The sequence below is a fragment of the Mustela nivalis genome (assembly GCF_964662115.1).
Source record: "Mustela nivalis genome assembly, chromosome: 18".
In the NCBI taxonomy this organism is placed as follows: Eukaryota; Metazoa; Chordata; class Mammalia; order Carnivora; family Mustelidae; genus Mustela; species Mustela nivalis.
This window is the reverse complement of record NC_139037.1, coordinates 59,150,800-59,174,242: the sequence shown is the minus strand read 5'-3', so window position 1 is coordinate 59,174,242 and position 23,443 is coordinate 59,150,800. Positions and strand designations below refer to the sequence as shown.

General features: G+C 52.7%; 1 protein-coding gene across 1 annotated transcript; it reads right to left on the bottom strand.

The window, feature by feature from the left end:
• Positions 1 to 3,009: 3,009 nt before the first annotated feature.
• On the bottom strand, positions 3,010 to 22,638 carry PHLDB3 (pleckstrin homology like domain family B member 3). The gene is made up of 16 exons (XM_082711102.1): positions 22,582 to 22,638; positions 21,705 to 22,082; positions 20,914 to 21,096; positions 20,547 to 20,684; positions 18,895 to 19,023; positions 18,525 to 18,686; positions 17,608 to 17,718; positions 17,359 to 17,442; positions 16,866 to 16,976; positions 9,696 to 9,795; positions 9,455 to 9,545; positions 9,281 to 9,368; positions 9,044 to 9,100; positions 5,114 to 5,333; positions 4,451 to 4,536; positions 3,010 to 3,446 (listed from the first exon to the last, which is right to left on the bottom strand). Exons 2-16 carry the CDS (start codon positions 21,954 to 21,956, stop codon positions 3,312 to 3,314), a joined length of 1,947 nt encoding a protein of 648 aa, XP_082567228.1. The 5' UTR covers positions 21,957 to 22,082; positions 22,582 to 22,638; the 3' UTR covers positions 3,010 to 3,311.
• Between the last annotated feature and the right edge of the window lie 805 nt (positions 22,639 to 23,443).

The following is a 23,443-nucleotide window of genomic DNA, read 5'->3' as shown; positions in this document are numbered from 1 at the left end:
GATTCCCAATAATGAGTAGCACCTCAGTCATATAGGTGACGTCACTTGGCATCATGCTGAGACTCTCAGAGAGAAAGTGAATGACTACTTGTGAAGTCATCCGGCACTGGCCCCTGCCTTCCAGCCTTGAAATCCCAGCCCCACTTGGGGTTTTCTGTGTGACCCCGAGGAAGTGTCTTCACCTCTCTGAGCCTCTGAGAGATCTGTTTTATAATAAAGGAAGGAATGGCAAAGCATCAACTCTGAAATCGGACAGACTGAAATTTTAATCCTGCCTTTGCCCTCCTCTTGCTGTGTGACCTCAAGCAAGTGGGACTCCCTCTCTGAACTTTAGCTGCCTCCTTTGCCACAAGGACCCAGAAACCCCTACCTACTGAAGGATGGAGGGAGGCATGGTAATAATACTGTAACTATTGTGTGTTGACAAGCAGAGGCCCTGCAGGCCCCAGCTGCGTGGGAGAGTTTCAGGGAGGAACCCCAACTAGCAAGACCAGAAGAACTAGGATCTTGGGAGGGAGTGTTACCCAGGGTGGGGAGTCTCCTCTTGCTCAGGCCTGCCTGGATCCTGGGTGCTGACCCCCACCTGGCCCAGGCCCAGAGAGCAGAGGGAGGGTTGAATGTGGGGCCTCTCCTTACACTTGCTCTGGGATTCTTCCCTGCTGCTATTCCCAGAGGTCATGGCAAAGTGGTTTAGAACCTGGCTCCCCAGATAGGTGAACAGAGAGGTCAGTGTGGAGGCAGTCCCTGGCTCTGGAGGTCACGTCAGGGCCTCAGACAACCTTGGGGGCATATCCAGTATGGTTTCCTGTCCTCTGGGCCAAGGGAGGCCCTGAGCCCAGTGACATTCCCGGTCTATCTTTAGACCCACTCCTTCTGGGGACATACAATCTGGGATGTGTCAGGGAAGGGGTGGGGTTAGGGGCAGGGCTGGCTACATAATTTGTGGGCCTCAGTGAAAAGTATAAATATGGGGACCCAGGTTCAAAAGGCAGGAAAGAGTGCCATTAGAGATATTAATTTCGAAATGCATTTTTCTTTCTTCTGCCATCTTTCTCCACCCCTCCTGGTGTTCAAGGTCATATTCCAAAAGGCAACCCCCTTGGACACTTGAGAGCACAGACCTTCACAGGTATCTGCAGACCTTGTCCCACAGCCAGAGCAACTGCGTTGCTGCGCACCCCTTCTCGGGGACAGCTGTCCACTGTCATGCACCACCTGAGATGCCATGAGGCTCGAATGTATGCCCTGCTCTTCCCAGCTGCCCCCAGGCCTGCTGAAGTTGGAAGTGACAATGGTCATGGGGCAGGAGCAGGGAGGGAAAGGCAGACAGAGCCTGTCCTGGGGATGTGGGAGATGGCGGGTTGTGGAGCCATGTGTGAGCCAAGGCTCTGATCCCCTTCAGCACGGGCTTGCCAGCCCTTCAGACTGCACTTACGAAACCCAAATTCCAAAAGAAAATTAAGAATTTCCAGATAGCAACCACAGAGCATCACACCTGACGGCTCTTGGCACAGAGACCTGTCACCTATGCTGATCACATGTCTGAGAGGCTGGCCCCCATAAGCACCCCATTCTCAGAGGGGTCTGGGGCATGATTTGATCCAAGAATCCAGATGTCTGGCACCTGGAGGCAGAGGCCAAGGGACACAGGGGTCCTCCCCAGGGCCCGGGGATTGAAGTGTTTGTATGCCCAGGACTCAGGAGACCACCACATTTGGATCCATAAGAAATCCTGCAATGGGATACCCATGCCCTAAGCAAACAGGAACCAGAGGGACTGAGTGCCTAGTTCCAGAGAGGTCTTTCCAGTGGCTGAAGACCTGTCTCTACACAGTGAGGGCCTAGGGTGGTCAGGGCTGTCTTGAGCAATCTCAAGGGATGGTGGAAGCCCAGACTAGGCACCTGATCCAGCCTAGGGATCAAGGAGAGCTTCCCGAAGGAGGGGACACCTTGAGTAAGACGGAAAGAACGAAGAGACTTTTGTCTGCTTTGTTTTCCGCTGTCCTCGATCCTCGGCAGCTCTTTCTCATCAGTTTTTTCAGCCAGCAGAAGTTCCTTCAACATCTAATTTGCACTTTGGCCCTTTGCTGTGTGCCAAAGATTCAACAGTGACTTGAACAGTCCGAATCCCTGCCTCCTGGGGCTCCCATCCAGCACAGGAGACACACTCATCAACAGTGATGACCCAGAGCTGTCAAGGCTGTGATAGGGGAAGGCACAGGCTGGATCATGGAGGATCAGGGCTGGCTGACACGAGAAGCCCAGGGGAAGTACCTGACTCAGCCAGGAAAATCAGGGAGGGCTTCCTGGAGAAGGAAACATCTGAGTCATGACCTAAATGATGAGTAGTAGTGTGGAGTGAGGAAAAGTGCCCAAACAAGGGGAAGAATATATACAAAGACCAAGAGGTGAAAGGAAAGCATTTTTTTCCACTTTCATAGACTGAAATGTGCCCTATGGTGCTGAGGACATGGTAGTAACCAGGACACCACTGGCTATGACCTTATGGGACTCCCAGTCCATATGGGACCCAGATCCACTACCAGTGATCACCTAGGGTGTTTAGGGATGGAACAGGGGAGCTCAAAATGGGGTGCCTGACCCAGTTGTGAGGGGCAGGAAGGGCTTCCTGAAGGAGAGATATCTCAAGTCTGAGAAACCAGGAGCTAACCACTTAAGGACAAGGCAGAGAATAATTATATGCCAAGGCCCAGAGGTCAGGAGCCTAGAAGTTCTTAGAAACTACCAATAGCCCTGTCAAGTCAAAAAGGGTGGAAGCAGGGGGGCCCACAAACTAAAATAACAAAATTGCCAAAGATTAAAGACACGTGCTTCTCCTCATGCCCCAGCTCCCTAGGCTTGACCTTAATGTTGAAGGCCTCCATTCCTAAAGAGAGGAGAACGGGCTGTGGGACGTTTGTCTCTTAGAGATACCTAGAACTAGGATGTCCTGCCTAGGTCAGGGCAAAGGGGCCCAGGACACCTGTTCTAGAAATACACTGCATCAACGACAGTCTTTCTCCGTGTTTAATTCGGGATCACAGGAGCACCAATAAATAGTTCCTTCCCACCCCTGCAATCTTCCTCCTGCCCAGGGCAGGGTCCCAAGGGCTGGCTTCCCATCGCAGGAAGGCACCTGCAGCCCAAAACACCACGACTCAGGCCTGCTGAGCTGCGGCACCTGCAGGATTCCCGAAGTTCCAAAGGGGCGGGCCCAGGCCTTCCGCAGCGGGCGGGTGGGCGGGTGGGGCCTAGGGCGGGGCAGCAGAGGCGGAGCCTCACGGGTACTTCCCCCAAGAGGGCGGGGCCCCTCAAAGGGCGTGATTCTCATCTGCAGCTGTCACAATGACGTCCATCCAAATGCGCATGGCCTCTGGGCTGGGCGCCACCATGTAGAATAGACGTTCGTAGGTTTTCACGCAGAACGTCAGGCGAGGGTTGGGGCTCTGGGTTAAGCAGGGGAATAAAGATGGTTAAGAGAACAAATGGGTTCGAATCCAGCTTTGCTACTGACGCGCTGTGCAGCATTGGACACGTTACTTAGACTCTGAATCAATTTCCCTGTCTTCTTAAATAATGCTACCTACCTCATTGGGTTATGAAGCTGCAATGAATTAACATTTGAGGGCTTAAGATTCGGGGAGCAGGAGGAATTCAGAAGGAAGCCTTGTGTCCCCTTTCTAGCTTACCTCCTATATTAGAAATATAAGCGCTCACCCCCCCCCCAAACTAGGTCCCCCTGGTTTGTACCTGGAGAATGCTAATGTCTACACTCCATTTATTAAGTAGCTATTTGCCAACCCTGCATTGAGTAAACCCCTTACACCTATTCATTACCTTCTGTTAACCTTCTGAGGAAATGGGTTACACTATGCCCATTTTGCAGGTGAGAAAATGAAGGCTGGCTAAGGGAAGTTATTTTCCCATTGTCCCACAGCTGGGATTCCAGCCTAAACTCTTAAAAGGCCACACACAGTTGGTTGCTCCCCAGAGCTTTCTAAATACCATACCAGTTGCCAACACTTAAATTCCTGGCACCACAATTGTACAAATTTCGAATTTCTGAGTTCCCTAGGGCACAAAAATATGAAGTGACACTGTGCGGCCCATTCCCATTTGGCAAATACAGGCAGGGGCTGAGAAACAATCGCCTCTTCTGGATGCTCCCAGGCTGCCTCTGTCCTCACCCTGACGTCTCCATCCATTTATTCCCAGCCTGGCATCAGAGCTTGCCAAATTTTTGCTCTCGATGTTCTGCTCTGAGAAAAGCAGCAGAGGCTGAGAGCCAGAGACTGAGCTCTGAATTTTTGGTTGCTGCAGTGAAATGACCTGATGGGCTCCTCCTGGGCTGGATAGAGGATACTGAAGTGCATGTACCCAGGGGAAAGCTAAGGTCTGACTGCAGGAGCTCTAATCGGGAAGGCAGGGGGGGCACCAAGCGGGGCTTCACCTTGAAGGCACAGCGTAAGTGGTCATAATAGACTTCCTCGATGGCCTGGAAGTAGATGACGCCTTTGAGTTTGGTCTCTTCCTTGTCTGATGGAGGGAGGTGAGGGGGAGACAACCAGTGAGAGGTGTGCATCTGTGCATTGAGGCACAGGTTGCTAGACCCAAGTCCAGAGACTGGTGTTGGGGCGAGGGAACGGTGGCAGAGTCTGGAGGCCCCTAAGATACCCTGGTTGGGAGCTGAATGAATGCTGAGGTTGGAAGGGAGACCGGACAAGCCTGGGGAGTTGGAATCCTAGGTCCCTGAGTGCCTTGGTCCTGGAGAAGAAAAGAGACTCAGAAGCGGTTCAGAATTACTGACTCCCTCAGAGAGGAAGGGTGAGGGGCCTGGACTCCTGCAGGTTGAGGGTGGGGGGAGGGCAAGGGCGATGCTGGTCCAGATTCCCAGTAGCTCAGGAAAAACGGGGTTTGGGGAGTAGTAGTAGCCAGAACTGTACAAAAGTGTTGGATTCTGTGTTGCTAACAGGGCTGGGGATCCAGACTCGTGGGCCGAAGTGAGAAGGGAACAGGGACCGGGTGTCTCAGGTGTCTTGTGGGGAAGGCCTCTGGAGTGGCCACTTTCAGGGTCCTGGGGTCCCAAGGTCCCAGGTGGCCAGGCTGAGCTTACCGGCGTAGTAGGCCAGACGGCGGGCCTGGCGGTCGAAACAGAACCACCGCTTCTTCCAGGTCTTTATGCGGCCGCCCATCTTCACCAGGGATCCGCGGCAGCAGCCTCCCGACACCCTTAGGTGTGGGCAGCTTTCAGGATTGTGGCCCCAGCGTTCCAGGTGCTGCCGAAGATCCAAGACTGGAGGGCCTGGGGGGCGGGGTGGAGGCATGGGCGGGGCCTGGGGAGGGAAGAGAAGGGGGCAGCTGACATCAAAGGGTCAGGGAGGGGGTGGTCCACCAGCCAGTCTTGGCTCCCTCTCCCCTGCTCCCCTGTAAGGCTGGCCACAGCTTTAACCAGCTGTATCAACAATGCCCATCATGAGAATGAGTCTAGAGCTAGAGCCAGTGACTAGGACACCCTGCCATGGGCTTACTAGCAGCAACAACTTGACTCCCCATGATTGTCCCTGGGACCGGGCTACTGGGAGCCCATTTACAGGTAAGCAAACTGAGGTACAAGAAGATAAAAGGATCCACTGGAAGTCACCCAGAGCTTCTAGAAGGTAGAGATGAAACAGAAGCCCAGGTCCGCCTGCCCCCTGAGCTCACCCCAAAACACAAAAGGCATGGCAGAGAAGTGAGGGAACCCAGGGGAACCCTCATAAACTGCGAAACAGGGACCAAGTAAGTGATCCATACATGCGAGCAGTCCTATTGTTGTTCTGGTTGTGATGAAATCAGTGGTTACTTCTTGGGCAGGGCACTTTATAGGTATAATCCCTCTGCTCTCTCAAACCCCTCAAACAACAACAACAACAAAACGGAGCAGGGAGGTAAGTACATCATTACCCCCATTTTACAGATGTCAAAACCAAGACTCCGACAGGTTAGGTCACTAGGCCCAAGTCACACAGCTAGAGCTGATGGTGCCAGGACTCGCCAGGCAGAGTGGTCGTCTCAGGGGCCAGAAAGGGAAGAACCAAGGCAATGACAGTGTCTGGTGTGTACAAGGCCCAGCCTGATGGCACCTGTTCTTCCCAAAGGATCCCTGCAAAGAACAGTAATGACCCCCACGGTCGCATGGAGGCTCAGAGCAGTGTGCCTCAGACTTGAGCCGGCAGGCAGACCCCCCAAGGATTTTGTAAAAAATGCAGCCTCTGGTTCAGTCAGGGGTGTGGGTGAGGTTCTGCGGGTCCAACAAGCTCCTGGGCCGCCAGTGCTGCTGGTCCACGGACCTCACCTTGGATATCAAGGGCTGAGGAGATGAACTGAGGAAACAGAGGCAAGGCCAGAGCAAGGAGGGATAAAAAACAGAGATGAGACTCAGTGGATGGAGATGGAGATGGGCAGAGCCATGCAGGGGGGAGATGCATAGGAGGGAAGGAGCAGTTAGCAGTTAAAAGGGTACCTACTGGGGCCCAGAATCTTCTATGGGTCCTGTGGCCAAATCCAGACAGCTACACTAACGATCAGCAGTGTGTATGAAAGTTCCCACTCCCTGTTGGGCACTGTGTGTGCCAAGTGACCACAGTGATCACCTCGTCTTCTCTCCAAAAAACAAAAAACAGCTGTCTGTCCCATTTGCCAGATGATACAACTGGGGTTTCTAGGGAGGAAGTGACTCACCAAGGTCACCCAGGTAGGATGTGGGCAGAAAGTGGGCCCCCATCCAGAAGAGCTGATGGGCTTCTGACTCTCGATGCCACTGCTGCCCACTGTGTCACCCCCGTGGAACCCCTTCCCCTCTTGGAGCCTCAGTTTCCCCGTGCTGAAATTCGGGGGCTATCACAGTATTCACCTCACAGGACTGTTTCAAGGTCAGGCTCTCCAGTCACGGGACCGTGCCTCTAGGAGGGAATCCCAGAGAACAAGAAGGCAGCTTAGAGTGAAGGGGGGAGGGGTAGAGGGACACGATAATGCACAGAGCAGGGAGCTGTTTAATAAATGATGATGCTTCATTTTTAATGAGGTAGAGTTTATGCCTGGCAGCCCGGAAGGCTCCACTGCCGTGCCTGCTTTATTTTACTCCCCACCTCTTATCAGCACCTGACAGGCTACTTAAAATTTCACATACTGAAGCTGCTTTTTCTGCCCATCTGCCTCTAAATGCCAGCTTCCCCCAGGGCAGGAATTGGATTTGGGTCACTGCTGTGACCCTGGGGCTTCCACCAGCAGGCACTCAATAAATATAAAGGAAATATTAAAAATAATAATAACAAGGAAAGGACAGATGGTTGAGAAAACAAAAAGCAGACTGGGAACAATGTGCTGGCTTAGGGGAAAAATAAATTCACAAAATAAAAATAAATTCACAAAATAGGTGGTCAATGTATGTGGAAAAGTGTTAAAAAAGACTGGAAGGGGGCACCTGAGTGGCTCAGTCGGTTAAGTAACTGCCTTCCGCTTGGGTCATGATCTCAGGGTCCCCAGGATGGAGCTCAGTGTTGGGCTCCAGCTTCCCCACCCCCATTGGGCTCCCTGCTCTGCACGGATCCTGCTTCTCCCTTTCCCTCTGCACCCCCCGGCCCCGCTTCATGCTCCTTCTCTCACATGCTCTCTGTGTGTCTCAAATAAATAGATAAAATCTTAAAAGAAAAAAAAAAGATTCAAAGGCTTCTCTCAACAAGAGGAAACACTTGTGACTCCTGAGGTATAATGGGGAGACCTTCACTTCCCCAAATTCAATAACATTTGTTGTAACAAAAATGTATTCATGCTATTACCGTGGGTAAAAATAAAATTTGAATAAGGAGCAGTCAGCTAAATCCAGAATGTGCAAAACACTGCAGGATAAATGACTCAATTTTTTTCCCACAAATAAATGGCAAATTTTTAAAAAGTAGGGAGGGAGGACTCTTCATGTCAGAGATGTGGGAGACATTTTAAATGCACTGTGTTTACTTTCTTTGGAACCAGATTCAAATAAACAACCATAAAAGGATGTTTCAGAGACAACTAGGGAGACGTGAATGTGGGTCACATCTTAGGATGGTACAGAATTATTAATTATCTCCTACAGTATGGCAATGGCATTTTTGTTACACTAAAAAGAAAACTTGCCTATTTGAGATACACAGTGAGGTATGGAGGAAATGATACAATATCTGAAATTTGCTTTAAAATATTTAAAATGCAGGGTGGGAAGTAAGTGAGCGATCAGTAAAACAAAGTTGGCAAGTAAGAAAAGATTCAAGACTGATAATCACTGGGGAGCCCGGCTGACCCAGCTGGTAAAGTGTGTGACTCTGACTCTTGATCTTGGGGTCATGAGTTTGAGCCCTGTGATGGGTATAGAGATTATAAAAAGTAAATAAAAACCTTGGGGCACCTGGGTGGATCAGTGGGTTAAAGCCTCTGTCTTTGGCTCAAGTCATGATCCCAGGGTCCTGGGATCAAGCCCCGCATTGGACTCTCTGCTCAACAAGGAGCCTGCTTCCTCCCACTCTGCCTACTTGAGATCTCTGTCTGTCAAATAAATAAATAAAATATTTTTTAAAAATAAATTTTAAAAAATCTTAAAAAAAAAGCCGTAATCATCGAAGCTGCATGGTGGGTACATGGGGGCTTCCCGATCTACTCTACCTCTACAAATGCTTGAATATTTGTGTAATAAAGGTTTTTAAAAGAATCAAATGAATTTTTAAAACGTTTTAAGGGATTTTGAAAACCCCAGCATATCGCTGCCCTCGTTCTACAATAACTGCTGATGCTGTCACCCATTTATAGAAGAGGAAACTGAGGCACAGAGAAGTACAGCATGTTACCCAAGGACATGCCATGGATACAGATAACAATAATGGGAACAGAAACCAGGCCTTCTCAGTTCCCCTCCTGTTGCCAGTCCCCAGATACTTTTCCTTTGGAGGAGAGGAGAGGCTGAGAGAAGAAAGAGCAGGGGCTGGGGCAGAAACACAGCACGGAGATGGGGCTGAGGGCAGGGCGGACTGACCATGATGGCAGGTACATCAGGGCCTGAGGAGACTTCCTTGTTTCTTCTCATCCCTTCCTGTGGATTGAGGATGGAGGAGTCAATAAGGATGCTAACCAACAAGAAGTACGGGGGGATACACACTGGGTTCCTGGTTCTGAGGGAGGAGGGGGCTGGGGGCCTGGACTCTTGGGTCTGAAGGAAGAGAGGAGAGGAGTAGGATCTCCTGACCCTAAGGAGGAGGACCTGGGGTCTCACCCTGGCCTTGAGCAGTCGCTCCCTCTCTGCCACAGCCTGCTGCAGAAGCCGCTCCATGCGGGCGATGTCTGGGTGGAGGGCCCCACAGCTGGCAGGAGGGAACAGAGACCGGGGCAAGTTACAGTGGCCCAGCCTCATCCCGCCTCCCCACCTTCTCCCTCCCTGACATCTCACCTGTTCCCAGGGCCACAGTTCAGCAGCTGATAGAGCGGGTGTCTTCCAGAGTTTCCTGACGCTGCTGGGAGGGCTGAGGCCTCCAGGGGTCCTGGGAAAGAAGGACTGGGGCTAGGGGGGCCAGGATTCTCCCTTGTCCAAGCCCCCCCACCTCCACCCACAGGCGTCTGGATTCCTCCAGCCTTCCTGCAGGAAAGGCGGTGATGGGGGGGAGGTCCGTGGGATTGGGAGGGACTCTCACCTGTATAATGAAGGGACATGGGTCGGGGGGATCCCCTCTGGCTCACTCGCTCTCCCCTCTTCCGGGGCAGGCTTCCAGTCCTCTGGAGGCCTATGGAGCCCTGAAAACACACAAGGCCCATGCATTTATGAGAAGGGGCTCAATCTCGACCAGCAGTCGGAGGGCTGCCAAGGGTAACCAGCAGCTCCCCGGCTCAGGTCAGAAAGCTACTGCAAACCTGATGCTGGGGGAAAGCAGCTAGTCACAGAGGACCACACAGAGCAACGTGCAGAGTGGGCAGATCTGGAGGCAGGAAGCGGCCGAGTGGTTGCCGGGGTGTGGGGGGAGGAGAGGGATTGAGTAGGGCACAGCTGGATGATGCAGGGTGTCTTCTGGGTGTGATGAAATGCTCTGAATGTACAAGAACCCACTGAACCGTACACTTCAAATGGGTAAACTGTAGTGCAGGTGAATTACATCTCGATAAAACTGTAAAAAAATTTTAAAAGCCTATCACGTTGGCATGGCTGTGGGAAACCCACATGCTCTTCCACGGTGCTGGGTTGGGGGGGCGGTTCCTACGGGAATAACATTTCTAGAGGCCACTTCAGCTCTTTTTATTTTTAAAATGGCAAATGCCTGGGACGCCTGGGTGGCTCAGTCGGTTAAGCCGCAGCCTTTGGCTCAGGTCATGACCCCAGCGCCTGGAATCAAGCCCCGCATTGGGCTCTCTGCTCAGCGGAGAGCCTGCTTCCCCCACTCTGTCTGCCTGTCTCTCTGCCTACTTGTGCACTCTCTCTCTCTCTCTCTCTGACAAATAAATAAATAAAATCTTTAAAAATAAAATAAAATAAAATGGCAAATGCCTAAATGTTTGAGCCCCAACTCCACTTCTAGGACAATATCCTACAGACAACACTTGTCCATGGGAGTGGAGTTGGACTTGAGTTGGAGATGATTCACTGCCACGGCTGGGGAACGACCCACGTGGCCATCAGAAGGAGGCGAAGCGTATAAACCAGTTGTCATCCACGCCCCAGGAAAGTCTGTGGCATGTGAAAGGAGGAAAATGCTCTTTCTAGACAGACAGGGAACATTCTCCAAGACACAAGCAAGTGCAAAGCAGCCTAAAGGTTACACTAGCTCTGCATAAAAAGATGACCAATAGGGGCGCCTGGGTGGCTCAGTCATTAGGCGTCTGCCTTCAGCTCAGGGCATGATCCCGGGGTCCTAGGATCAAGTCCTGCATTGGGCTCTCTGCTCAGTGGGAGCCTGCTTCTCCCTCTCCCACTCCCCCAGCTTGTGTTCCGTCTCTTGGTGTCTCTGTCAAATAAATAAATCTTTTTTTAAAAAATGACCAAAGTATATTCACGACAGACTATATAAATACTGAGTAGTTCCAGGAAGACTCGAGACACTGGTAATCCGGGGCTGCCCACAGGACGTGAACATAATGGATGGAGATGATGAGGGAAGAGCCATCTCTCCAAATATCTTGCCATGCCCTCCTCCAACTTTGAACTATGGGAATGTTGGCTTTTAAATAAGTAAATAAATAAACATGACAACCAAATGTAGCCTGTGCTCCCAGGGCCCCAAAAATGGGAGACTTTGTTTTTGTTTTTGCTAGAAAAAACAATAGGGGGACAGCTGACAAAATATGAGTAAGATCTGGTTATCTCAATAATATTATCTCAATATTAGTTTCCTGAATTTGATCGCTGCAGTGTGGTTATGTAAGAGAGTGGCCTTGACCTTGGGTAATAAATGTAGAAGTATTTAGGGGTAAGGGGAAATCACACTTTGAGAAGAACAATAAGATGTGTGTGTGTGTGTGTGTGTGTGTGTGTTTACAGAGAGAGAATAATAAAGCAAATGTCCAGTGTGGTAAAATGTTAATTACAGAATCTGAAAGCCAAGTATACAGGCATTCCTTCTACTGTTTCTGCAATTTTTCTGTAAGTCTTATATTATTTTAAAGTAAAAAGTTACCAAAAGATGAAAATTTGAAAGTAATTTGTAATTTATAATAATACTCTCTTATTTGAGGGTAATAAAGAAATAAAACTGAATTTAAAAAAAAAAAAAAACACCGGGCGCCGGGGTGGCTCAATGGGTTAAAGCCTCTGCCTTCGGGTCAGGTATTGGTCCCGGGGTCCTGGGATCGAGCCCCGCATCCGGCTCTCTGCTCAGTGGGGACCCTGCTTCCTCCTCTCTCTCTCTCTCTCTCTCTGCCTGCCTGTGTGCCAACTTGTGATCTGTCTGTCAAATAGATAAAATCTTTAAAAAAAAAAACAAAAAAAACACAACTCTGCATGGGTAAACAAAGAATAGAAATGGGGCGTCTGGCCAACTCAGTGGGAAGAGCACACAGCTCTTGATCTTGGGGTTGTGAGTTCGAGTCCCACGCTGGGTGTGAAGATTACTTAAAAAATACAAAAAGAAGAAGAAAAATTAAAAAAGGAATAATAAAAATAAAAATAACACCTTGCATAATGTGAGCACCATAAGGATACTCACTGCTATAGATCACAACTCAAATATATTTAATCTGTGAGCTAATGACAGAAAAGGAAAAAATCGAAATGGTTACCTTGGGAAGAGTGCAACCCAAGCAACTGTTTATTTTGAGGACAGGTGAACAAAGTGAAACCAGCAAGCATGTGTCCTGCGTTTTCCTGGGTAACCAAATAGCAAAGGAAGGCAAGTCTTTCTCTACCGAAGTATTTCAATGAATAGATGAGGAAGAATAAGGGAATTTTATTTATTTATTTGAGAGAGAGCGCATGCGTGCAAGCAGGATGGAGGGCAGAGGGAGGAGATTCCCCGCTGAGCAGGACGCCAGACGTGGAGCTCGATCCCAGGACCTCCCGGGATCATGACCTGAGCCAAAGGCAGATGCTTAACTGACTGAGCCACCCAGGTGCCCCAAGGAGGAATAACAGACTGGAATTTTCCCACTCGAGACCACACCAACAGATAAAGGCACCCACTCCAGAGAAACAGAAACAGAGAAAGAGGCGCATGGCCCCCAGTAAGACTTGCAAAACGCTGACCCTGCCTCTGCTCGGGCCCCACAGCCAACTTCCTGGGAAATGAAAGAGGTGTATGACCATGACCATGAGGTGACCATGACCCCCACGACGGGGTCAGCAAACCCTGCCTGGGAAACTCTACAGGATGGCCATCTGGTTTCTTCACCAAATAAATTGCAAAGGGGACAAAAAAAGGAAACAGAGGGGATGTCTATAGAGACTTAAGATATGCAGACACAAAAAATAAAAAACAAAGGTAAGAGTAAACTATGGTGTTTAGGGACAGATACTGAATTGACTGAACTTTAAAGAAATGTGAGGAGGAGATGCTAGAATGTCAGGCCAGTGGTCCTCCTCCAGGAGGCGGGTGGGGTTATCATTCAGGGCCTGTGGAGTGTTTCCGGAGTGGCTGCCAGTGTTGCCTCCTGACACAGCTGGCAGCTCCAGAATGTTCCCATGTAATAATTAAGCTGGGCGTATGTTCCACGTGATTTTCTGCACCCGTGTTATCTTTAAAAAAAAAAAAAAAGTTGGACAAAATACTAACAGCCAGGATTTGTCAAGTGATCGTGCCGTGCCTCACAGCGTACCTGGCATCCTGCAGAGCCATGGAAGCTTCTAGAAGCCTGGGGAGTCGGGAAAGTTTCACTCCCCTCTACAAGGAGGACTCCAAGTCCTGAGCCCCTGGGCCCCTTCGGGCTTTCCTAGCTTCAACTCTATCCCCAGCACTTCCTAGCTGAGACCTGAGATGCCTGGTAGAGGAAACGGGTGGAGGGTGGGGGGCAGGGGGACCCAAGCCCTGTCTGTACAGTGCTTATGTTGTAGGAACTGTGTAAACCATCATACAAATAACTATCATCAGAAACAGCTGTGAGCAAAGAGAATAAGGTGTCGTAAGAGAGAATGGGCTTCCGACTGAAAAACCGGGGACAGCCTTCTGGACACTGACCCCCAAGGCCCAAAGAATAAGAATGGGCCAGGGAAGACTGAGGGGAAAAGTGTCCCAGGTAGAAGGATCAGCAAATGCAAAGGGCCTGAGGCAGGAGCCAACAGAAAGTTGGCAGGTCAGGGCTCCTGCAGCTAAAGCAGAGAGTATGTGGGGGACAGTGGTGAGAGGTGAGCAAGGGCAGATCATGCAGGGACCCGCTCGCTGAGGTGAGGAGGCTCAGGGGTCCACTGACAGCATTAGGTGGGGGAGGACTGAAGCAGGAGGGGTAGAGATCACTTGGCTGTTGTGCAGGGAAGAGACTGCTGGGAGACAAAGAATAAGGTGGAGACACTCAGTGAAAAAGCTGATCTAGTGTCACAGAACCAGAGATGGGAGGGGCAGTGGGTAGCAGAAGGGAGCTAGTAATTATAATAATACCAGTTACTATAAAGATAATCAGAGCAAGAGCAGCACATTCTCTAAACTCCTCCCATGTGCGGCGCACGGTGCTAAGCTCCGTAGCCATCAACCAGTGCCTGCAGTTACTTCGCCCATTTGGCAGCTAAGTACACTGAGGCACAGAGACGCGACCCCCTTGTCTCCTGCAAGGCACCAGTCATGGAAAACAGGCAGACTTGGCTCAGATCTAGTTCTGCCACTTCCTGGGGCTGTGACTTTGACAATTCCTGTCTTCTCGGCTTAAGATCCGCCCCCCCCCCCCGTAGAGTGGGTAACTAGTCCTGCCACCCTGAGTGGCTGACCCAAGATTATGAGTGACCTGGTGCAAAGCACGGAGGAGTGTCCGGAACAGGCCCCAGGTGGCACCCAGGTGCCAGGTGGGTACGGGATCCCTGGCCTCGGACACGGGATCCCTGGCCGCGGGCACAGGGTCCGCGCGAGCCAAGAACTCCAGTAACAACTCCATAGGAATGAACGTGGCTTCCCGACAAGTACCTATGGGGAGGCCATTTACTTCTAAGGGTCGTATTTACCGTAAGTTGTGCTGCCTGGCAACAGGGCTGACCCTTCACCTTTTTCTGGCTGCCAGAGCAACCAGCTGGAAAGTGAATTTCCCAGACAGGAAGTCTGCAAACCCTTTACCCACATCATAACGGGACCTACTTTGGGGGGTTCTTCCGAGCAAAGAATGAAATATTTTCGTTGTATGGACAGATTTCATGATACAGATCTGAAGTTGAACACATCACACTGCCAACATATAGGGCTGCTTCTCATGCCAAATAATAGCAACTCCATGCTTCAGAGAGATAATATGGGGGGGGGGGCCTGGGGGGGCTCAGGCAGTGAAGCAGCTGCCTTCCACTCAGGTCGTGATCCTGGGGTCCTGGGATCGAGTCCCCTTCAGGCTCCCTGGCCTGCTTCTCCCACTGCCTGCTGCTTCCTGGGCTTGTGATCTCTCCCTCTCTCTCACAAATAAATAAATAAAATCTTAAAAAAAAAAAAAAAAAAAGAGGGGCACCGGGTGGCTCAGTCTGTTGAGCGTCTGCCTTCATCAGGGGTCACGATCTCAGGGTCTTTGGATGGAGCCTCATATCTGGCTCCCCGCTCAGCGGGAAGCCTGCTTCTTCCTCTCATCCCCACTCATAGTCTGTCTCGCAATCTATGCCTCTCTCTCAAATAAATAAATAAAATCTTAAAAAAAAGAAGACAAAATGACTTAAAATGGCCTACCTTAAGCTCTCAAAAATCATGATCATTATTAATATTGCCTAACATTAATTAATAAACAAGAAATAATAAATAGTATGTATTACAGTAATGTTATACATAGTATATAATGGCATCAGACAATAGAATAATGTTAGTAATAATTCACATTCACTGATATTATTATTGGGTATATGAGAAAGGACACAGGCACATGCGGGGGTTCATAACAGCGATGCTTAGACTACAAAAGCCTTGAATCCCCACTGTCAGAAGGAGGGTTGGGTCAGCGCCCTTGTGTAGACTTCTGTGCCTCCCTGCTGCCGCCCCCCAGCCCCAGGGGAGCCTGGAAAGGTCTGAGTACTGACACCAGTGCCTGGGTTCCAATCCCAGCCCCGCTGAATTCCAGCTACTTAAATACCTTCACCTCTCCGCCTCTGTTTCCTTACCTATGAAAAGGACACAAGGACCCAGCCAGCAGTATGGGTGCAAAGACCAAATGAACGAATCTGAGTGAGGCACTTGAAACAGTGCCCTGCAGGCTCTAAGGACTCACCAACTGTCAGCTGTCACTTCTCTTCCTGTTTACAGCCTTATCATGAGAGCCATTAAACATGACGAGGCAGGGCGCCTGGGTGGCTCAGTGGGTTAAGCCGCTGCCTTCGGCTCAGGTCATGATCTCAGGGTCCTGGGATCGAGTCCCGCATTGGGCTCTCTGCTCAGCGGGGAGCCTGCTTCCTCCTCTCTCTGCCTGCCTCTCTGCCTACTTGTGATTTCTCTCTGTCAAATAAATAAATAAAATCTTTTAAATAAATAAATAAATAAAATATCTTTAAAAAAAAAAAAACATGACGAGGCAGCTCTAAATGGATCAATAGAAAACCATCTCCGCGATAGAGCATTAATTGGGAAATCAAAGCCAATGAAGAGCTTGTATACGCATTTTTGAAAAAAAGTTTGCATCACAGCTACCAATTTCGGGGCACCTGGTTGGCCCAGTGGGTTAAGCATTTGCCTTTGGCTCAGGTCATGATCCCAGGGTCCCAGGATGAAGCCCCACGTTGCAGGTGGGGTGGGGCAGTGATGGGTTGGGGGGACCCTGCTGAGCAGGGAGCCTGTTTCTCCCTCCCACTCCTCCCCACTCCTGTTCTCTCTCCATCTCTCGCTCTCTCTTTCCAAAAAATAAATAAGATCTTAAAAAAAAAAAAAACCACAAAAAACAGTAGAAAAGAAAAAGAAACAAGCAGCCATGCTGGGGATGGGGGCTGTGGGCCAGCAGAGTGCACAGAGAGGGCCTTCTTATGAACAGGCCCTGCATGGCTGCTTTTACAAGTTACTGCTGGGTGCACCCGGTCCCATTCTGCCAGGGGAGCGGTGGGGTGTTAGGCAGGAGAGAGAAAATCAGTAAGTAAAGCTTCAGCGTAATAAAAATCAAAATACCCCCCATTCATCCTTCCCTCTGCCCCAGGTCCCCACGCGGAGAAAGCCACAGGGAAAGTTCCGGACTCAAGAGTGACAGTGAGACAGTGGCATAGGGAGCCAAGGCAGCCGGGGCAGTACCTGCAGGGAGCTGCGAACGGAGAAGAGGCAAGAGGAAGTGGCGGAGGCTGTGTGGGCAGTGGGGTCCTGCAGCACCAGCAGCTGGCGGTCTGTCTTCTGGGTGAACAGGAGCTTTAGGAGAGGGGTTGAAGGTTATCGGGAGCTGGAAGGATCACAGAAGGCCAACCAGTTCCCAGAAGCTCTGGCCCTGGTCTCCAGTGTCAGCCCATTTCTCAGATGGAAAAACAAAGGCTTCAGGTCACAAGAGGGCTGGACCGTGGTCTTAGCGGAGCGAGGACTGTGGGCCAGACCACAGGTTCCTAAAAGAGGAGGGGCTGGAGGCCTGAACTCTTGGGTCCCCAAGGTGAAAGGGTTTAGGGCCTGAGAATTGTGGAGAAGGGAGAGGGGGTCTGCGGGCCTGGACTCCTGAGGGAGGAGGGAGGAGGAAGAGGTTGGGGGATGGACTTCTGGGTCTGAGGGCAGAGGGGCTGACGGGTGCTCGAAATCCCCATACCTTAGTGAGGGCCTGCTTGGACTCAGCGAAGTCCCCACCCAGAGTTCCCTGGAGGCAGTTAAGCTCGAGCAGTCGGCCCCGTTCCTGAGGGAGAGCAAGTTATAACCGGCTAGCACACCGCAGAGTCTGAATGCACTGGCCGGCAGCCTTCCCCGGAGGAGCCAGAGCCGGGAGACAGGGTGCAGGGTGCCAATGGGATGCCCCAGAGGGACGTGAGGACAGTCGGACGGGTCTCCCAGGAGAACTCACCTGAGTCAGGGCCTGAAGGGCCTCCTCCTTCTTCCGGCTCAGCCCCCAGCTCTCAGCTGCCATCTGCTCCCCCAGCGATTTGAGCTGCTCCTCTAAGACCTGGATCCGGCGCTGCAGGGCACAGCCCAGGGCCCTGGTCACTCAGCCACCCCGGGGTTCCCAACTGGCTCCCACAGAGCCTGGGGTCTGCTGCACCCCGGAACAGGGACCCCGGGACCTGGGTGGCCAGAAAGTGATGGGGAGTTAAGTTCTCTCATGCCCTCTTCCCTTTTGGAAGTCCAGAAGGGACATGGGGTGGTTTGTTGCAGGGTAGGGGCTGGGGGGAATGGAGGATCTGATGCATAGACAGACGGGGAGAGACAGAAACCCAGAGAGACCTGTGGAGAATAGATGGAAAAAGGGACAGAGAGACCAACCAGAATAGTTACAAAAAAGAAAAACCAAGACAGTACCTCCAAGAGGAAGATACGAGAAAGGAGACAAGGCACAGACAGAAGGGAAAAGAGAGAGTGACAGGGAGAAGATCAGAAACGGAGGTGGGGGAAGGAGCCCACACCGGAACCGGGTAGGTTTGGATCCCGGCTCCACCCTCTATAAACTGAGTCACGCTGGAAAAGGTTACTTGAGCACCTTGACCTTCAGTTTCTTCATTTATAAACCGGGGGGGGGGGGAGTCAGAATGGCCTCCCCAGGTTCTTGTAAAGATTTGATGAGTAAGGACTCATGAAGCATTTAGGACCACAACTGGCCCATAGTAATTGCTCAATAAACATCAATCATTGTTGTTACTCTTGTGAAGACAGTGAAGCAGGTAGGGAAGGATGACAGAGGAAGGGCCAGACGTGGAATGGAGGAGTCAGAGGGCAGCAGGGAGGGACGGAAGGCAAGAGAGGGAGGGCAAGCCCTGTCCGACTCACTCTGTGCTGCGCCACACTGGCCTGGAGTTCCTGGACCTTGGGATCCAGTGCCCGGGCCCCAGTGCTGTCCCGGTCCTCCTCCTCCCTCCGGCTCTCCTGCTCCAGCTGCTGGAACTCTAGGTCCTCGTAGGCACGCTGGGCCACATCAAGCTGTTCCCTCATCTGCAGGTGGGAAGGCAAAAACTGGAGGCCTGCACCCCTAGGGCCCATGGAGGGAAGAGGGCTGGGGCAAGGAGGGAAGAGGAGCCTGAGGACTTAGACTCCCAAGTCCTGGCGGTTATAAGGCCTGAATGCCTAGGTGAGGGAACAGGGTCCTGAGGAAAGAGCGGCCTGGATGCCAGGTCCCTAAGGGAACCTAGAGGAGCCTCACCTCCTGTACTCCTTGCAGGAGCCACTCACGCTGCTCCTCTGGCTGGGAGTCCAGCTGTCCCTGGGCCTCCTGGAGTCTCTGGCGAAGACCCTCCACTCGATCCCGCTCCTGGCTCAGCTGCCTCTGCTCCTGAAACAGCACCCAGGCTCTCAGCCTTCTCAGTCCAGCCCAGTCCGGACACAGGAAGAGAAACAGAGGCCCGCACGGGCCAGGCTAGCTGGATCTCAGAACCCACCTGGCTGCTGGACCCAGGAATGCAGGGACCCTGTCTATCGAGCTCACTCTGTTTTGTTTTTTTGTTTTGCTTTGTTTTTTGGTTTTTTTATATATTTTTTAAAGATTTTTATTTATTTATTTGACACAGAGAGATCACAAGCAGGCAGAGAGGCAGGCAGAGAGAGAGAGAAGGAAGCAGGCTCCCTGCTAAGCAGAGAGCCCGATGCGGGGCTCGATCCCAGGCCCCTGCGATCATGACCTGAGCCGAAGGCAGCAGCTTAACCCACTGAGCCACCCAGGCGCCCCTCTGTTTTTTTTTTTTTTAAGATTTTATTTATTTATTATATATAGAGAGAGCGTGTGAACATGTGTGACCATGAGCAGGGGGAGTGGCAGAGGGAGTGGGAGAAGCAGGCTCCCCGCTGAGCACAGAGCCCAATGTGGGGCTCCATCCCAGGACCCCAGGATCATCACCTGAGCTGAAGGCAGATGCTCAACCGCCTGAGCCTCCCAGGTGCCCCTGCCAAGTTCACTCTTGTCTCAGTGGGGACAATCAGGGCAGTGAAACATAGAAACTACTGGAATCAAGAGTGGAGAGCACCTTCCTGGATGTGAGGGTTTTAAAATCAGTCTCAAAAATCAGGAACTTTTAGACCTGGGGAGACAGAGGGAGCTGGAAGGACATTTTGGACTGTGGGAACAGGGCAGCACAAATGCACAGTACTTGAAAAGCACAGGAAGTTTTGGGGGTAAATTCTGGTCAGAGGATAGAGGTGAGGAGCACAGATGGGGGTGACAGTGGAAAGGCAGGCGTGGTGCAGCTTGCCTGGCTTGGCCAACCAAGCTAAGGAGCCCTTATTCTGGGGCAATGGAAGGATGAGAGAGGGGGGAGAGAGAGAGAGAGAGAGATATTGAGGGAGCAGAAAGACTGACTGCAGGCTTGGGGGTGAGAGGGAGGGAGCTGTGCAGAGCAAGGTGCCTGTTTTTAAAAACACCAACCCTATATCATTATCACACCTTAAGAATAAACAGGTTCTTAAAGAATTTACACACAACATGTCTGGGAGTGGCTTTTAAAACAGGGTTAGGGAAGCAAACTGGGGGATATGAAATAAGAACGGAAGATTAATTTCGGCAGAAGCCGGTGAGCACACCGCAGGGCCACCAGTCTGACTATTCTTTTTCTCGGTTTTACATTTTTCACGAGATAACATTTAAAGAGCAAAAGGGAGGGTCAAAGGAAGAGGCCCCAGAATCATGGTCTGGGAGGGAGGAGGAAAACGAGAAGCATATGCCCACTTCCCACTCCCCCAGCCGAAGGATCCCCATTTGGGGAATGAGGATGACCCTGGGCCTCAGGTCCCAGGAGCACCACCAGGGGTATCGGTCCCAAGACGAAGGAAACTGATGGTGAAGATCCCGCAGGAGAAACTGACCTGTTCCCGCTGCTCCTGGCTACCCTGCTCCGTGTCCCCCTGCTGTCCAAGCAGCTCTCGGAGCTGCTCCTCCTCGCGCCGGGCAGCCACCCGCTCCCCAGCCAGCTCGCCCCGCAGAAGGGCTACTTCCACCTCCATCTGTGGGGAGAATGTACGGACTGGGGCCTAGAGGTCTGGGTCCGAGGAAGGAGGGCGCTGGGGACTCAGACACCTGGGTCCAAGTGGGGTGCCTGGGAGTATGGGCTCTTGGATTCCCCAGGAGAGGGCTAGAGGCCTAAGAGTGGGATCCCGCCGGAAGGCCCCGGAGCCCGACCTGGAGGGCTCCCCTTGAGAGGGGCCAGACTGCCCACGAGGTCCGCAGCCTCACCTCGATCCTCAGCTCCTTCCTCTGGCGCTGTAGCTCCTTCACGCGCTGCTCCATCAGGGCCACGCGGGTCAGTGCCTCCAGCTGCTGCTCTCGAAGCCTCCGTGCAGCCCCTCGCACTCTCTCCCCAGGCTGGGGAGATGCGGGGGGCGTGACTGGGGTCGGTGCCGGGGGCGGAGCCTCCCCCTGAGGTTGGAGGGGGCGTGGTCAAGAGGAGAGGCCCCGCCCCTGCAATCACCGGTCAGGTCCGTTCCCACCGCATTCCCGGGTCTGGGGGTCTGATTTGCCCTAATCAGTCGCCACCCCTGTTGACTGAAGTGGTTGCAGGTGTGGGAGCCCCCCGGCCCGAGAGGTGGCCCAGGGTCTCGCAGTCGGGGAAGTGGGGTACGCGGCCGACTCAAGGAAGGTCCCTTTTTCGCTACCCAGGTCCCATTCTCTTGGCATCGCGTCCTGGTAAACCTGGATCTCTCTCCCTCTCTCCCCGGGTCGCTCTGAGTCTTCCCCCGTTTCTCTGAGTTTTGTCTCTCCGACTCAGTGCCTGTCTCTATCTCTGAATCGCTGGGTGTCTCTTCCTTAAAGAGTATTTCCTTTCTGAGCATCTCTGTCCTTTGTTTCTGGGTTTCTGTTTGTCTCTACCCCATCTCTCTGAGTCTCTGTCTCTTTGGGGTCCTTGTCTCTTGGTCTCCCTGTGTCCAGATCTCTACCTATCCCTCTGTGTCTCTGTCACCCGCTAGCGCCCGTCCGCCTCTCTGGGCCGCCCCGCGACCCCCTCCTTCGCCCTCCAGGTCCCTCACCGCGTCGCGGCTGCTCTCCGTGCTGCTGCCTTCTTCCACTTCTTCCTCTTCCTCAGCCTGCTGCTCAGCTCCTCGGCCGCTCGGAAGCTCCTTCACTCCCTGGGGCTCCTCCGGGGCCTCAGGCGCCTCCGGCTCCTGTGGGTCCTCGGGGTGCATCTGGGACTGCGCAGCCCCTTGGGGCGAGACCTCCGCGTCGCCCTCTGGGGCCGGAGGCGGCCGGCACCCCCTGTCCCGGCCGCTCGGCGTCCCCATGACCGCCCGGCGCTCCAGCGGAGTGGGCGGGCCCGAGTTCCGGGGGCGTGGCCTGACAGCGCGGGGCTGCGTCCCAGGAGGCTCCCGAGCTCTCCGGTGCTTCGAAAGAGCTCCAGGAGGCGGGGCCTGAGAGATCAAAGACTGCAACTGAGCGCTCCGGGGGCGTGGCCTGGAGTTTCTAGGGGGCGGGGTTCGATGGCTCTCCGGGAGTCACAACCCCGAGGGCCGGACCCGAATTTGAGTTGGGGTCTTAGCACGCCCTCTACTGGCCTCTCCCTCCTACTCAGGTGTCGAGCCTTGTACCCTCCCTGCAACTCCCCACGATCCCTTGGAGCACCCTGGAGCAACCCCATCTCCTTCTCCCTCGGCGTCCGGGATCCCGCACCCTTCTTTCCCGAGCCTGGAAGACTTGGCTCCGACACCACTGTAGGGGTAGCAGCGTCCATGCCCTCTCACTCAGATCCAGGAGTCGAGGCTCCTAACTCTCCCTCCCTGAACAAACCAAGAGTGGGCGTCCTTTGCTCCTCCCAGGGGCTAGATTCCAAGACTCCAGCCTCCCTCCACCTCCGGGAACCCAGAAGGCGGCCTCCAGCCCCCTCCTCCCCCGCAGCCCCGGCCTCCTCACCCGCTCAGGCTTCCGTGCGCTTCTCTCTGCGCTCTGGGCGCTGCCTTTTCTGTCTGCGGGACAGGTGGCTGGGGAAGAGGGAGGAGAGAAAAGCTGCTCTGTCCCCCTCCCCAGCAGCCCGGAAGTGGAGCGGGGGACAACAGGTCCAACAGCTCCCGAGGGAGGAGGGAGACCAGTTTGCCCCGCCCGCGGCCGCGGCATCCGGCCATCCCGGCCCCACCCTCGGAAAAGCCAGCACCGCGACCCCCTACTCTGCCTCTAGCAGCACCACCCCCCCCGCCCTGTTCCTGCCCCCTGGAGGGCTAGGCGTTTTCGTCACCTACGTATGAGTGCCTCCCTAATGCCCAGACCCCGGGAATCCTGAAAGGAAGCGGGTAATGGAGATAGGGGCCTCGCCCCTCTAATAAGCCCTTCAGAAGGGCTCCGACCGGTTTGGGGAGCTGGGCAAGGGGAGGGGGTGCCCTGAGCTGAGTCAGAGACCCGCCCAGAGAAAGGGGAAGTGTGATCCCCCCCACTCCACTCTGCTATGGGGTGGAGGGCAGAGGTTAAAGGTCTCAGCCAGACCCTTTCCTCTCCAGGCAAAAACAGGAAAATAACTGAGAAAGGCACGTGAGAAAGGATTATTGGATGTCGGGACCTGTGCTAAACACTTGAAACTCGTTCCTTTCATCCTTACAGTAGCCTGATGAGAAAGGGATTACCATCTCCATTTTATAGTTGGGGAAACTGAGGCCAAGGGGGATAAATGTGCCCAGAAGTCTAGACATGCTGTTAATCCCAAGGCTGGATTTGTTCTCTGGAAAGTCCACGTTCTTAACCATGGGCCACATTGTCACTCTGATGCTGCAGGGAAGTGCCTGGA